The 14,290-nt window shown below is 44.1% G+C and overlaps 2 protein-coding genes across 8 annotated transcripts in view; one reads left to right on the forward strand and one right to left on the reverse strand.

Annotated features, from left to right (window-relative positions):
• The window catches only part of FRMD4B (FERM domain containing 4B), a 361,625-nt gene that overhangs the window by 252,576 nt on the left and 94,759 nt on the right, over positions 1-14,290 (reverse strand). Inside the window, exon 1 of one of the 3 annotated variants that reach the window (XM_068253952.1) lies at positions 11,380-11,840. The exons of 1 other annotated variant lie outside the window; for it this stretch is intronic. In XM_068253952.1, coding sequence (XP_068110053.1) covers positions 11,380-11,541 — 162 coding nt within the window. In that variant the 5' untranslated portion in view covers positions 11,542-11,840. Of the gene's footprint in view, positions 1-3,207; positions 3,277-11,379; positions 11,841-14,290 lie in introns of those variants that run through there. One more of the 3 variants, XM_068253953.1, reaches the window with a different exon arrangement.
• MITF (melanocyte inducing transcription factor) overlaps positions 3,301-14,290 on the forward strand; it is a 645,672-nt gene continuing 634,682 nt past the window's right edge. For 4 of the 5 annotated variants that reach the window (XM_068253961.1, XM_068253960.1, XM_068253964.1 and 1 more), the window contains exons 1-2: positions 3,301-3,367; positions 8,451-8,553. The gene's annotated coding sequence lies outside the window, so the exon portion shown is untranslated. Of the gene's footprint in view, positions 3,502-8,450; positions 8,554-14,290 lie in introns of all 5 variants that reach the window. The other variant, XM_068253962.1, reaches the window with a different exon arrangement.

The raw sequence follows: 14,290 nt of genomic DNA on the forward strand, positions 1-14,290 counted from the left end.
TTGTGAGTTGTTTCAGTAGTTACATCTTTAAGGAATTGTTTCCACTAGCGCGGAAACCAGGCTGAATCTGCAGAGTTTTCCCGCAGGCAAATTGCGCGGGGAAACTCTGCCACAGGAAATAAACCTGCCGAATCGCTTGCCCTAGCAATTTGGCCAACATTGCCATCAGTTTTTGTGCAGGAGGCAGCGAAAACCCATAGCTGTGCACGGGTCGGCAGGGCTTCTGAAATTCGTCTGCGTACACGCAGACCAGGAAGTGCCGTCGCGCATCTTGCAGCCGTGCGTAGCAGCTAGTGGAAATGGGGCCTAAAGAGAAAAAAAGGGGGAATTAGCATCCACCCGACTTATGAACATGCAGCAGATGAGGGTGGTTTCTGCAACCTGAATACTGCTTAAAGTGTTTTTCTAACTGCCTCAACTGCACTGCTCCCTACCTTTATGTGGTCATGGCCTCCATTGCTTTATACATTGTAATCAAGTCTGAGACAGGGCTCTGAGCTGTGACATCAAATCTATATAGAGGTGATGTTTAGAAACAGTTTTGGCGGGGCGGTGTGGAGTTTAGTGCTATTTTAGATTCAAGCAACCGGCAAGCACACACATCAGACAGTCCCTGCCTGTGCCGGATCCTGGGGACTTTGCTGTATACTGTATGTCAAGCTATAGACTTGGAATAATGTCTGTGTAAATTCTTGTAATGCAGGGGTCTCAAACTCAATTTACCTGGGGGCCCGCAGGAGGCAAAGTCAGGATGAGGCTGGGCCGCATAAGGAATTTCACAATCGCGGCGCATCGCCAGCTCTGCCCGCCCCTCTCACTCTTCCTTCACAGAGAGGGGCGGGGAGAGGCGGCGATCCGTGCGGCGATTGACGTCAGGAGGGACAGAGCTGAAGCTGAAAGCTCTGCCCCTTCCAGGAAATACCGGCGGATTGCCCCCCGGGCGCTTTGGGGGCTCTGCAGCCCTTGTTAAGCGGCGGGGATGCGGCGGATTACTTGGGAGCACTGAAGCGAACTATAAGGAAGCTTTTGCTGGCGAGGGCCACAAAATATTGTATCGAGGGCCGCAAATGGCCCGCATGCCGCGAGTTTGAGACCCCTGTTGTAATGTATAGAGCTAACATGGAGAACATTTCTTGCTCCCTCAAGAAAAGTGAAGTTAAAGTTATGCCTATTAAACTTTATTTAGGAAAGTTTGGTCTTCTTGCCACTGAAAATATTAGCGGAAGAAGTACTCGGTAATATAAAGGAATAATAGTCGGGATGGAATTGCTGAGGACATCCGGTCATAGAACACTCAGCGTTCAGTCTAGTAATTGTATTGGCAGACTCTAGCAGTAACTAATCTAGTGTTAAAACAATAGAGAGAGATTGCTGGCATCTCCTGCACGTCTCAGTGACTGAGGCCTGGAAGCGGAGCTCTGCGTTGTTTGAATAGAATCCTCTGTTAGCATTTGGCAAGGGGGCCAGTAAGGAAATGAGCAGCAATATTTCTGATGGGATAGGCCAATTCTCTGATTGTTTAACAAACAAAAAAATTGGGAGGAAAGTAGCACGATTGAAACTGAGCACCTGTCTTCCATCACATGCTCTCGGCTTGATATTTCCACTGCTGATGGGCTTACAGCCCTCGTCCTGTGTAACTTTTATTAGACGTAATGGAGAACTGTAGCGAGAGGGATGTAGACGCTGCTATATTTCTTTCCTTCTAAACAATACCAGTTGCCTGGCAGTCCTGCTGATCTATTTGCCTGCAGTAGTATTTGAATCAGACCGGAAACAAGCATGCAGCTAATCTTGACAGATCTGACAATAATGTCAGAAACACCTGATCTGCTGCATGCTTGTTCAGGGTCTATGGCTAAAAGTATTAGAGGCAGAGGATCAGCCTGAAAGACAGGTAACTGGTATTGCTTAAAAGGCAACATGACAGCTTCCATATCCTTTTACTTACAGTTGCTACATACTAACCTACTGACATCCTGAAATGCTCAGCCACCAATTACTGCCAGGCAACAGAGAAGCCAAGACACTGTACATAGTGGTTGTCAACATTATTATTATTTAGTATTTATATAGTGCCAACATCTTACGCAGCGCTGTACTGAGAATATAGTCTTGTCCCTAACTGTCCCTCTGAGGGGCTCACAATCGAATCCCTACCATAGTCATATGTCTATGTATGTATCGTGTAGTGTATTTATTGTAGTCTAGGGCCAAGTTCAGGGGGAAGCCAATTAACTTATCTCTATGTTTTTGGGATGTGGGAGGAAACCAGGGTGCCTGGAGGAAACCCACGCAGACACGGGGAGAACATACAAACTCCTTGCAGATAGTGCCCTGGCTGGGATTCGAACCGGGGACCCAGCGCTGCAAGGCAAGAGCGATAACCACTACGCCACCGTGCTGCCCCCAACATCTGTTGTTCTGCGTGTGTGAGGCGAGGGGGGGTTGGAGGGAAGAAGTTTTCCTTTGATTGCATTTAGGTTGTAGTCTATGCGTGCGCATGAAAATCTCACAGTAAACGTGGTACTATGTGATTTTTGTGCAATTCAGCTATGCAGCATAAAGCCCCACCATTAATCTCCCAAAAGTCGCATATTCACCATACATGAGAAGACAAATAATATTTATATTGTGCTTTTCTCCTGGCGGACTCAAAGCGCCAGAGCTGCAGCCGGCAGAAGCAGTGTTAGGGATTCTTGCCCAAGGACTCCTTACTGAACAGGTGCAGGCTTACTGAATGTGAAGAGCCAAGATTTGAACCCAGGTCCATGCCTCAGAGGTAGAGCCCTAAACCATTACACCATCCAGCCACAGACATAACGAGGATCGCACAAAAAATCATGTTGCAACGTACAAGAACTTGGTTTTGGAAAGTACTGCAAATCGTGATCAGTCACAGCAATTTACAGTGGCAAATGGCTCATCTGCATGATTGAAGGGATTGGGAGGGAGACAGTAGTCCAATAAAAAGTTAAACCATACTGGCTAAAGGATAAGTACATTTATAAAATAAATTATAACCCTCACCAGTCTCAATCTTTTGTGAAGAGATGTAGAGAGCAACTGTTGCTTACAAACACTTCTCCACTGCAGTTGCTATGGGGTACACTGCACCTGCACTCTGAGAGGCTGCTCATGCCCCCCTCTGAAGGCCCCACCCTGTCCCCCAATGCTACCCATTTCTGTGTGTATAACTTTACTCACACATCTTCTGTATAAATGATTGGAATGAAGCCTTCTCAACATTTCTCTCAGCATATCACTTCCTGTTCCTGTCTGTGCCCAGAAAGAAGGAGGGGCTGACACAGGAAATGTTCAGGAAGAGAAAGAACAGGACAAATCAATGATGAGACCTGCCATACAAGTGAGTAAAGCCTGCAGACAAGGATACAGAGATGTCAGAGCTGGTATACAGGTGGCTGTGATGCAGGAGTGTATATAAACAACAGGCAGCCAGGGGGTTCTCACAATCTCTGTGGAAGAAGAGTTGGTAATGAAGTAAGTGGCCTATTTAGAGTGTAGTGATCTGAATTCTTTGTTTTCCATTTTATTATTTATAATGCCATATCTGTAAAATGAAGATCATATTTTGGTCACTGCTTATTTACCTGATCACAATTAACCAAATCGATTTTCAGATCCATTCACTTGAAAATAACAATGAAACACCCATTGCTTCTAGAAGTAGTACACAATTATGAATATGGCAATCTGAAAAGTGCAGAAATAACAGCATCTTTCTGGTGATCTTCAGATTTATATCTTTATAAATGCCGTAATTATTGTTATTATTATTGTTTTTTAAGTAACCCTGCCACCTCCTTCACCCAGGGCTGTGGAGTCGGTACAAAAATCATCTGACTACAACTCCTCAGTTTATCCTCCTCAGTTTTAATCCTCCAACTCCAGGTACACAAAATGGCTCTGACTCCTCGACTCATACTCCTTAGTCTAATACTTACCAGGGCAATGGATTTGGTACAAAAATCATCCAACTCCGACTCCCCAGTTTATGAAACCACCAACTCCAACTCCAGGTACCCAAAATTGCTTCGACTCCAACTCCGACTCCACAGCCCTGTCTTCACCCACATAACAAAAGGTCTGCATTATGTACTGTAGATGTGAAACATATTCGAATAGTAGTCAGTGCCTGGATATTTCTGGATGGATAATCTGTTTATCGTGCCATTTCTATTTCACTGTAGTAGTAGTAGTAGTAGTAGTAGCAGCAGAACTTGCTTTTATGGCATGTGTAAAGTAGGGATGGTCAATGAGATATGAATCGTTTTGCGTATATACTGGATTATGCAAATTTTGTATGCAATTTATGCAGCTGAAAATGGACCAATCCAATCCGAGCAAGGAAGCTTTCGATTGGTTTATTTTCAAGCCGCATGAATTAGCATACAAAACTTACATAATCCTGTATGAACTCGGGACGATTAGCAAGGCCATTGACTGGTCCTAGTGTACACATTATTCCATTCATGCAGTTGATCATTGCCATTGATTTCTTGTTTAGAGATCAGTCAAAAGTGCTCAACATGGTATGGACATGGTCACAAACAGTGATACGTCCGACCACTTGTTACACACAGCTTCAGGTAATTCTCTGTACAGATTAATCAGCTGCACTATCACATGGCATGACTCATGGTGGACGGATTAGGATTTACCTTCTCACAGCCCAGTGATCCAATTGTTTGCGGCCCTAGCCACGTGATGTCACACACTATCTGCTCGACGCCCCTCCCCCCCGCCCCCATAGCAACACTGTGTATCATCAACTACACAGCTTACACACGTGTGTGTAGCCCGGCCCAGCAATGTCACCCAAGAGAATAAGGTCCTGATCCCTGACGGACAGCATCCATTGTGTGTGTACGAGCCCATAGTAAGCTTAGGGCTCAAACCCACTAGCAGCCTTTTCTACATGCTAGTGATTTGAAAAAGCTCTTGCTAATGCAATGCAATGGGGGATTTTTATAAAATCACATCGCTCAAGTGGGATCACATCCATAGCATTACATTAGCTAGAGCTTTTCAAATCACAAAGCACTTCTAGTGGGTTCCAAGCTCTTCTAGTGGGTTCCAGGCCTAACAGATGTTTGAGAAACAATGATGGTTTGGTCAGAGGAGATTTCAGCTAGGCATATACGATGCAACAGTCAAACATCTGATCTGCGTGCTTGTTCAGGGTCTATGGCTAATAGTATTAGAGGCAGAGGATCAGCAGAACAGCCAGGAAATTTGTATTCTTTAAAAGTGAAGCAAAATGTTAGCCTCCATATCCCCAGGGGATTTTAAGGAGACTTTTTTTTGTGTTTCCCATTAACGTGTCAAGACAGTATATTTGGTAGACAGACCTTTGGGTCCACTGGTACCAAGCAGCCCATGTGATTGTGTAAAAACTTTAGAATTTGGACCCAATGCCGGGTGAACAGTGTATTTTACCTACATTTGTGTAGCCAGAGTTTTATCTTGCATGTCAGACGCTGTATACTTGTGACCCTTTATTATGCTGGTACAATTAGTAACATTCCACCCTGATAAGCCGGCTGAAGATGATCTATTAAGCACAATGCGGAGCTGGGTATGCATGGACAGTCACTAGATTAATTGTCTCATGTGATCATTGAGAATGAGGGTTAAAGAGACCTCAATAATCACTCTCGTTTACCGTATATTAATTCCAACTGTCAAAGTGCAAGCTCACCATCCAAGCTACAAGCAATTAAACCGAGCACGGTCCACAGAGACTCAGAATAAAAAATGGTATTTTTGTGCAAAGTATCGGTTCACAGCACACTATTCATTATATCCAGGGGAACAAAGATAAGCTGGAAACCCCGACCTGAGCGTTTCCCTTTCACAAAAAGAGCACAATCAACATTCTATGCTGCACACTGCTTACATGTTAACACATTGCTACTGGATATTGTAATTAACAATATAATTCTACAAACACGTTTTTGATCACACAGAAAACATTAAAGTGGTCTGAAAGTCAGCACTTCCTCTTTGTTCTAAAAGATTATTTACAGCCTTAAACCCGCTTCTACAAAAGAAGTTGCAGCAGAACACAGAGAACAGCATTCAAACAGTTAAACAGAGCACTTTGTTCTGCAATGGAAAGCTCCTTCAGCTTATGATCTGCATCCAAGAGGCGATAACATTATGTTTTGTTTACATTCCCCCATTGCTACCATTAGCTACAGCCAGCCACGTGCTGAAACGGAACTGTACAGAGCTGACAAGCAGAGACAGATGAGAAATTACCACTAGATAGCTGCTGTATTTATATATTAAAATCTATGAATAAAATGCAATGGCAGCTTTCAGAGCAGATAAACTGTACTTTGGGAACTTGTAATTTGTAAACAGACAATCTTACTTGTGCGCAAAAGCAATGTTATGTCAGAGTGTTATACCACTTTGATGATATTCCTATGTTACATTCACATCAGGTGCGGTGCAGCAGATTCCGGTAAAGTTACACACAGCATGCAGTGCATTTACCGGGCAACGTGTGTTTACAGTGGCTGTGAAGCATACTTCCATTGTACTGTATGCTTCACTGTATAGTCGCACCGCATGGCTAACATGTGGTGTGACTTTTTGACTCTGTTGTGTTGTTAGTGATAGATTGTGTTATGTTATAATGTACATATAGTGCAGTTAAAAACAATATTTGCAGTGGCATGTGATGTAGTGCACGCAAAGAAGCAACTGATCATTGTGCTTCTTCTAACAGTGAGATTATAACAGTGAGTACACTGCATGTTTTGTATTGTTTAAGACTCGTACTCACATAGTGACTTTTTGCATCATTTTTCCGACGACTGGTGATTTTTGCGTGCCAAGCGACCTTTCCCACAATCTCACAATGTGGGTATGTGCACTAAATTAACTGAGCTACGTTTTGCGATTATGAACATCATGGCAGATTGGATCTTTAAGATCCCCAATGACTCCCATGCAAAGTGCTGCAATCGTTTGACCTCGTTGGTCGGGTGGCATAGTTGTAAAGTTCCCCAATCTATCTTCAGGTGAGTATTTAGCTTTACATCACATTGTAACTGATGAGATATGTTCATAAACATTGTCTGTTACTACACAATATGTGTTGGAGTGAAAGTACCCCAATACTGGCCACACATGTTAGGATTGTGATGGCTCGGCTCAGCAAAGTCATTTCTGCATATGTAAAAAAAAAAATCAAACTTTGAACAGAATGCAGAAATAGTTTGCTTGGATCATGCTCTGATTTCTTCTGTGACGGTTTTAGAATTGTTTAAAGTGTACCCAAGCCAAATTAAAGTAAAAACATTAGATACCTAGAAAGAGGGAAGTGTACAGATCCTTCAGAGGCTTCCCACGTCCTCCAGGAGACCACCACTGCCATGCATGGACCCCTGGTACATAACTTACAGGAGCTTGTGGGGAGTTTCCCTGTCATGTACAAGTGTGGCCTTACTCTGTCTGTGTGAGTACAGCTGTGCCTGTACAGTATGCTGAAGCCGCTCATACAAGTAACTGCTCAGGCAGGGCCGTACTTGTGAAGGCCACACTCGTGCATGAAGGGGAGTGTGGTCACCATCTTTTCCATGGGCTGTTGATAAGCAGTGAAATGCCTCTCAATCTCTCACAGCTGTTTGCTGCTGCCTGTCAACTGTTTACGGCTGCCTGGTAACTGCTTACTACTGCCTTGTACCTGCTTGGTGAGCACACAGTTCAACTGCTCGTGGAAAAGGGGCCTTAAGAAAGTCTCAGGCAGTAGCGGTGCTCTCCAGGAGCACGTAGGAAGCCTCAGGATCCAGTGGCTTCCCTCTACCTAGTTATCTTAAAGGGAACCTGAAGCGAGTAAAATTATTTAATATAAACACATGATGTAGCTGCAAATGAATATTACATACTTACCTCACCATCAGTTCCTTTCAGAAGCTCTGCATTTTCTTCTTACAGTGATCCCTTCCAGTTCTGACAATATTTTGTCAGAACTGAAATATACCAGTTGCTGTCAGTTATATATCAACTGCTGTTAGTTACAACTGAATATGTAAGGTAATGTCCATGTTTCCCTATGGCTCAAGTGGGTGATATTACAGTTTAACAGTGTGCTGACGCGGAAGCTATTATGGGGTAATGGTCATTTTCAAAATGGAGGATGGAGAATACCAATGATCACAGTGGACAAATGGGACACAGGAGACGAGAAAGAGATTGAGTAGTAGACTACACAGGAGGCAAGTATGACCTGTGCATGGTTATTTTGACTTTTTATTTTCAGTTCAGGTTCTCTTTAAGGTCCTGTGTAAGTGAACATTAGTTGTTTTGCATCTCATCTGCATTTCTGAAGCACTTTGCATTGTGTAAAGTAACTTTCATTGCAAATTGATACAAAAATCCACAAGACTCCAAAAGACTTGTTCTTTCCTTTGCAGTTTGCAGCCAGTCCATCAGTTTCCAAAACTGAGTGAAAGCTGAAAGTGCTCTTCTTGGTGATCCTCTATGTGGAGCTCAGACTGCCTAGACACTTCCCAACTTGTGAGTAATTTGCTGTACAGTAGGAACTTGTTACTCATTTGCAAACCCTTGACTAGCAGCAAAACATGTACGCTTCCATTTTCGTAAGAACCCTGTGGAATAAGTGCTCTTTACAAGCGTATGTTTTAGATGCTTACTGAAATCAGAAATCCCTGTAGTGTACAGGGGTAAACTGAAAGAGTTGCAATTTTTCGAATTGAATACATAGTGTGAGCTGTAAAGTAAGCCTTCTTTTCCACGAACTGTTGAACTTGTTGCTCAGCAAGCAGTTACCAGGCAGCAGTGAGCAGTTAACAGTCAGCAGCAAGCAGTTATCAGGCAGCAGTGAGCAGTTACCAATTAGCAGCAAGCAGTTACCAGGCAGCAGTGAGCAGTTACCAGTCAGCAGCAAGCAGTTACCAGGCAGCAGTGAGCAGTTACCAGTCAGCAGCAAGCAGTTACCAGGCAGCAGTGAGCAGTTATCAGTCAGCAGCAAGCAGTCGTGAGAGTTTGAGAGACATTTCACTGCCTATCTACTGTCCTATTGGGCCAATCAAAGTGCGGGGATCACGTCCTAAAAAGCTACAGGACCCAACGAGGCTCAGGGTGGGATTAACAGAGTGACCATTATTTAAAAGGAGCGCGCGTAAGTTACCAGCGCTTGCTACGCAGCACTACTGTGCATAGCGTGCCTGGATTTTCTGCTGATCCTCTGCCTCTAAGGCCTCTTGTCCATGGCAGTTGAACTGTGTGTCAGCAAGCAATTACCAGGCAGCAGTGAGCAGTTACCGGGCAGTAGCAAGCAGTTGTGAGAGTTTGAGAGGCATTTCACTGCCTATCAACTGTCCGTGGAAAAGAGGCCCTATACTTTTAGTCATAGTCATTGCCAAACGGCAGTGCTTGTAACCCCACCAGTGCCTTAACCTAACCGCACAAAACTGCCTCATGATGCGTCTGAGTGTGGCTATGGCTGCACTCAGATGTGACTGCACGAGACTGTCACCTCCCAACTGTCCGTACTAAGTGCCTCCTGGCATACGGCGAGTGCAACAGACCAACACAGACCAACACTATGATTAAGGGCGAACTTTGAGCCCGATACGCGTCAGTCATTTTGTGGCCTCATTTGTGTCATTTTTGTGGCTTTTTTCTATAAAGAATATCAGCTTTTACCACTTCGCTGTGACTGCGGATCCTCCTTGCTTGATGAGACCAACACTAGGGAATGCCTGACGGGTGCAGCTGCCCATGCGAAACAGTGATCCCACCATTCGGACCAACACTAAAGAGGGCAGTCACATCACAGGACACCCGTACATGAGGCAATGTACATTCATATACAGCATACAGTGCATGGGCGCAGAGTCATAGTTTGCTCACAACTACACACATACAGAGCACATACTACAACTATAAATAACTATAACTAGCATGTCTCCCATCTACACTGTTGAAAAAAACCCATAGTCCTCCACTATACTAACCACTGTGTTCAGGAGAGCTACCTGCAGCATGCAGTATCCTCACTGTATGCACCTAATATCGCCATCCTCACTGTATGCATCTAACATGCCCATCCTCACTGTATGCACCTAATATCGCCCATCCTCACTGTATGCATCTGATACCCCCATCCTCATTGCATGCATCTGATAGCCCTATCCTCACTGTATGCATCTGATACCCCCATCCTCACTGTATGCATCTGATACCTTCATCCTCACTGTATACATCTGATACCTCCATCATCACTGTATGTATCCGATACCCCCATCCTCACTGTATGCATCTGATACTCCATCATCACTTTATGTATCCGATACCCCCATCCTCACTGTATGCATCTGATACCCCCATCCTCACTGTATGCATCCGATACCCCCATCCTCACTGTATGCATCCGATACCTCCATCATCACTGTATGTATCTGATACCCCCATCCTCACTGTATGCATCTGATACCTCCATCCTCACTATGCATCTGATACCCCCATCCTCACTGTATGGATCCGATACCCCCATCCTCACTGTATGCATCTGATACCCCCATTCTCACTGTATGCATCTGATACCCCCATCCTCACTGTATGCATCTGATACCCCCATCCTCACTGTATGCATCTGATACCTCCATCCACACTATGCATCTGATACCCCAATCATCACTACATTCATCACTGTATTCGTCTGATACCCCCATCATCACTGTATGCATCTGATTATCCCAGCCAGGGCACTATCTGCACAGAGTTTGTATGTTCTCCCAGTGTCTGCGTAGGTTTACTCTGGGCACTCCAGTTACCTCCCACATCCCAAAAACATACAGACAAGTTAAGTGGATTCCCCCTAAATTGGCCCTAGACTACGATACATACACTACACGATGCATACATAGACATATGACTATGGTAGGGATTAGATTGTGAGCCCCTCTAAGGGACAGTTATGTGACAAGACAATATAATCTGTACAGCGCTGTGAAAGATGTCAGCATTATATAAATACTAAATAGTAATACTCCCATCCTCACTGTATGTATCTGATATCCCCAACTTACATAGATGGATCTAAGTACAAGAAACTGGTACTTAAATAATGGAGAAATACAAACAAATTAAAAGCATGGCAAACAAGTTTTAAACAAGCCTCCACTATCCCTCCTTCCACTCCTGGTCCCCAAAGATGTTGCTGTAGTGTTCTCTCGCCCTTTTATTCATAGTACCTGTGCATTCTTTTATAAATATGGTGGAAAGAACTGGTGGATACATTATGAAAAGTGTAGAACAAGCTACTTTATGCTCCTCACAGACAGGCCCTGAAGCAGTCATATTGTAAAACATATTTACCTGATAGACTTCCCTGAGGCCACACCATGTCCTGAGCATCAGCTGACATGCCCTTGCTCTGTGCATGTACCACCTCCGTAGCGCAGACACAGTCAGGTTCCACACAAAGCGGCTCCCATTGCACAGCATGTCTTCCACTCCACACATGAACACCGAAGCCATAGTTCAGCAGCTTCCCATTCACCAGACCTCTGTCGCTGCCTGATGCACAACTAGTGTTGGCAGCAGACGCGACAGCAGCTTTCTTCCATGCACAGCGAAAGGAAAAAAAAAAAGAGTAGAGCGTAGCAAAAAAAGAAAAACGAAAAAGGCCTGGGTCAATTAAACAAGCTTGTCTTTCAGCCTGCTTCCTGGGCAGTTTCCAACTGCTGCTTGAATCCTGGCCAACACTTCTAACGGCTGATCCCTCGGCTGGTGCATCCAGGTCTGTCCCAAGCAGCTTACTGCAAGCTGCTAAGCTACAGGAGCAAAAGTAACCTTCTCTAATTAAAACTTAAGCTTGCGTTTCTAAATATAAAAAGAAATTAAAAAAAAATGAAGGAAAATGAAAAAAGTTTTTTTTTCAGTGGAAAAATTCTGATCTTTCCAATACTCCCATCTGGAAGTGGTGACATCATTAAATTGTAACAGCCTTTTGTGCCTGAATCCCAAACTACAGCACGGGTGACCGGCGACAAAACTTTAGCCGCGTCCTCCTCAAACAGGAAATATAACAAGATAAATCTGAGTGGCCGAAAAGTGCAAAAAAAGATTCATTTTAAAGAAAAATAAGATAAACTTGAGAATAAAATCTTAAGAACAAATAGGCCCCTTTGTCCCTGCTTTGGTCCTGTTCATGGAAAATATTGCTGTAAGGGGCCATTGATGCTGTTGGAAAACAGGACCAGAGAGAGGTGGACCGGTCCAGCAGTCATTGAGTACACAAGAGCAGTGGAAGATGACTCTGCTTCATCAAGGCACAGCAATCTGGTCCAGTGATAAAGTCGCATAATGGTATTAAAGAACAGATCACTTGCAGCATCTCGGAGATGAATCACACAGAGTGGTAAACACTTGCATAATAGGCCACAGGAGGATAGCTTGAAAGGAGCCTGGGTAGTTATGGTAAAAGGGAGGCTAGGCAAAGGGTCCCCGAGGACCCCGAGAGTTCATGACACAGTGTTTTTATCAGTGCTAGGCCGCTGGAGGGACAGCTAGGGGGCGAGATGGAAAGGTGACGTCCTCTCGGAATGATATTCTAAGGTGCCTCTAAGGACGGTTATTTCCTAAATCTCTTGAACACAGCAAAGAAGCTTATTATACGAATCTCCCGCTGATAACGGCAAGATTGCAGAGGGCAAACAGTAACGTCGCTACTTGAAAACACATCACTTGTTCAGACGCTCTCAGGGAGGAACCTTGATTTTTCCATTTTACTGTGTTGGGAATTTACAGGAGTTATACCGTACATAATTCATTCAAAGCACAACAGCGCTCCTTTCCCCAGACTGTCAAGACTTTTTTGATGGTTCTTCTGAAGTTTGTAATCTACACCCATTATTTAGAATCTAAATATGTCATCTGATAGGTCAGTAAGTAGTGGGCCCAAATGTAAAGGTTCCCATACGTTACTACACCACACTAGTTGATCAGCTTTCAGCCAACCACACTATCACTCAATAAAATTGATTGGTTAATCGCTCGATGGAAAATCAAGCAATGTAAGGCTACCTTTATTTTTGTTTCAAATGAAGCTGATCACATAACCCGATGCAGTCCACTTGAAGGGGTTTATAGCCGACTCCTGGGCAGGGCTGCAGCTTGGTTCAGCAGCTTCAAGTTGTTAAATCCGTAAGGGAGTGAGCCATAGGCAGAGCATTCTAAAGGCCCGTACTCACTTGACGAGGGATTGGGGAACCCTCAGTGATGCGACTCGAAGCATGAGCGTTCCCTGATCCAACCTCCTGCCGGGAACACACGAGGGGCGCAAACGAGAGTTCAAACGATTGCAGTACTTTATGTGGGAGTCCTCGAAAATCTTAAAGATCCGATCCACTGTGACAGAGTAATCGATGCACGTCGCACAATATTATTTGCCTAATTGCATTCACGTACCCACGTTGCGAAATTGCGGAAACGATCCCTCATCACACAAAAATTACCAGTCATGGGGAAAATCGCTTGAAAAATCGTGATGTGGGTACATAGCTGTGCTGCACGGCTTGTAGCTCTGGATATCTGTGCTACAGGAAAAATCTGGTAAAATGCATCCTGAGCACATTTTATGGATCCTGAGCGGATATTTTAAATGTAATTTATTTGACTTCTGCCCATCAAGGGGCTTACAGTGGAGGAAATAATTATTTGACCCCTCACTGATTTTGTAAGTTTGTCCAATGACAAAGAAATGAAAAGTCTCAGAACAGTATCATTTCAATGGTAGGTTTATTTTAACAGTGGCAGATAGCACATCAAAAGGAAAATCGAAAAAATAACCTTAAATAAAAGATAGCAACTGATTTGCATTTCATTGAGTGAAATAAGTTTTTGAACCCCTACCAACCATTAAGAGTTCTGGCTCCCACAGAGTGGTTAGACACTTCTACTCAATTAGTCACCCTCATTAAGGACACCTGTCTTAACTAGTCACCTGTATAAAAGACACCTGTCCACAGAATCAATCAATCAAGCAGACTCCAAACTCTCCAACATGGGAAAGACCAAAGAGCTGTCCAAGGATGTCAGAGACAAAATTGTAGACCTGCACAAGGCTGGAATGGGCTACAAAACCATTAGCAAGAAGCTGGGAGAGAAGGGGACAACTGTTGGTGCGATTGTTCGAAAATGGAAGGAGCACAAAATGACCATCAATCGACCTCGCTCTGGGGCTCCACGCAAGATCTCACCTCGTGGGGTGTCAATGGTTCTGAGA

Source organism: Hyperolius riggenbachi, chromosome 9 (assembly GCF_040937935.1).
Source record: "Hyperolius riggenbachi isolate aHypRig1 chromosome 9, aHypRig1.pri, whole genome shotgun sequence".
Lineage (NCBI taxonomy): Eukaryota > Metazoa > Chordata > Amphibia > Anura > Hyperoliidae > Hyperolius > Hyperolius riggenbachi.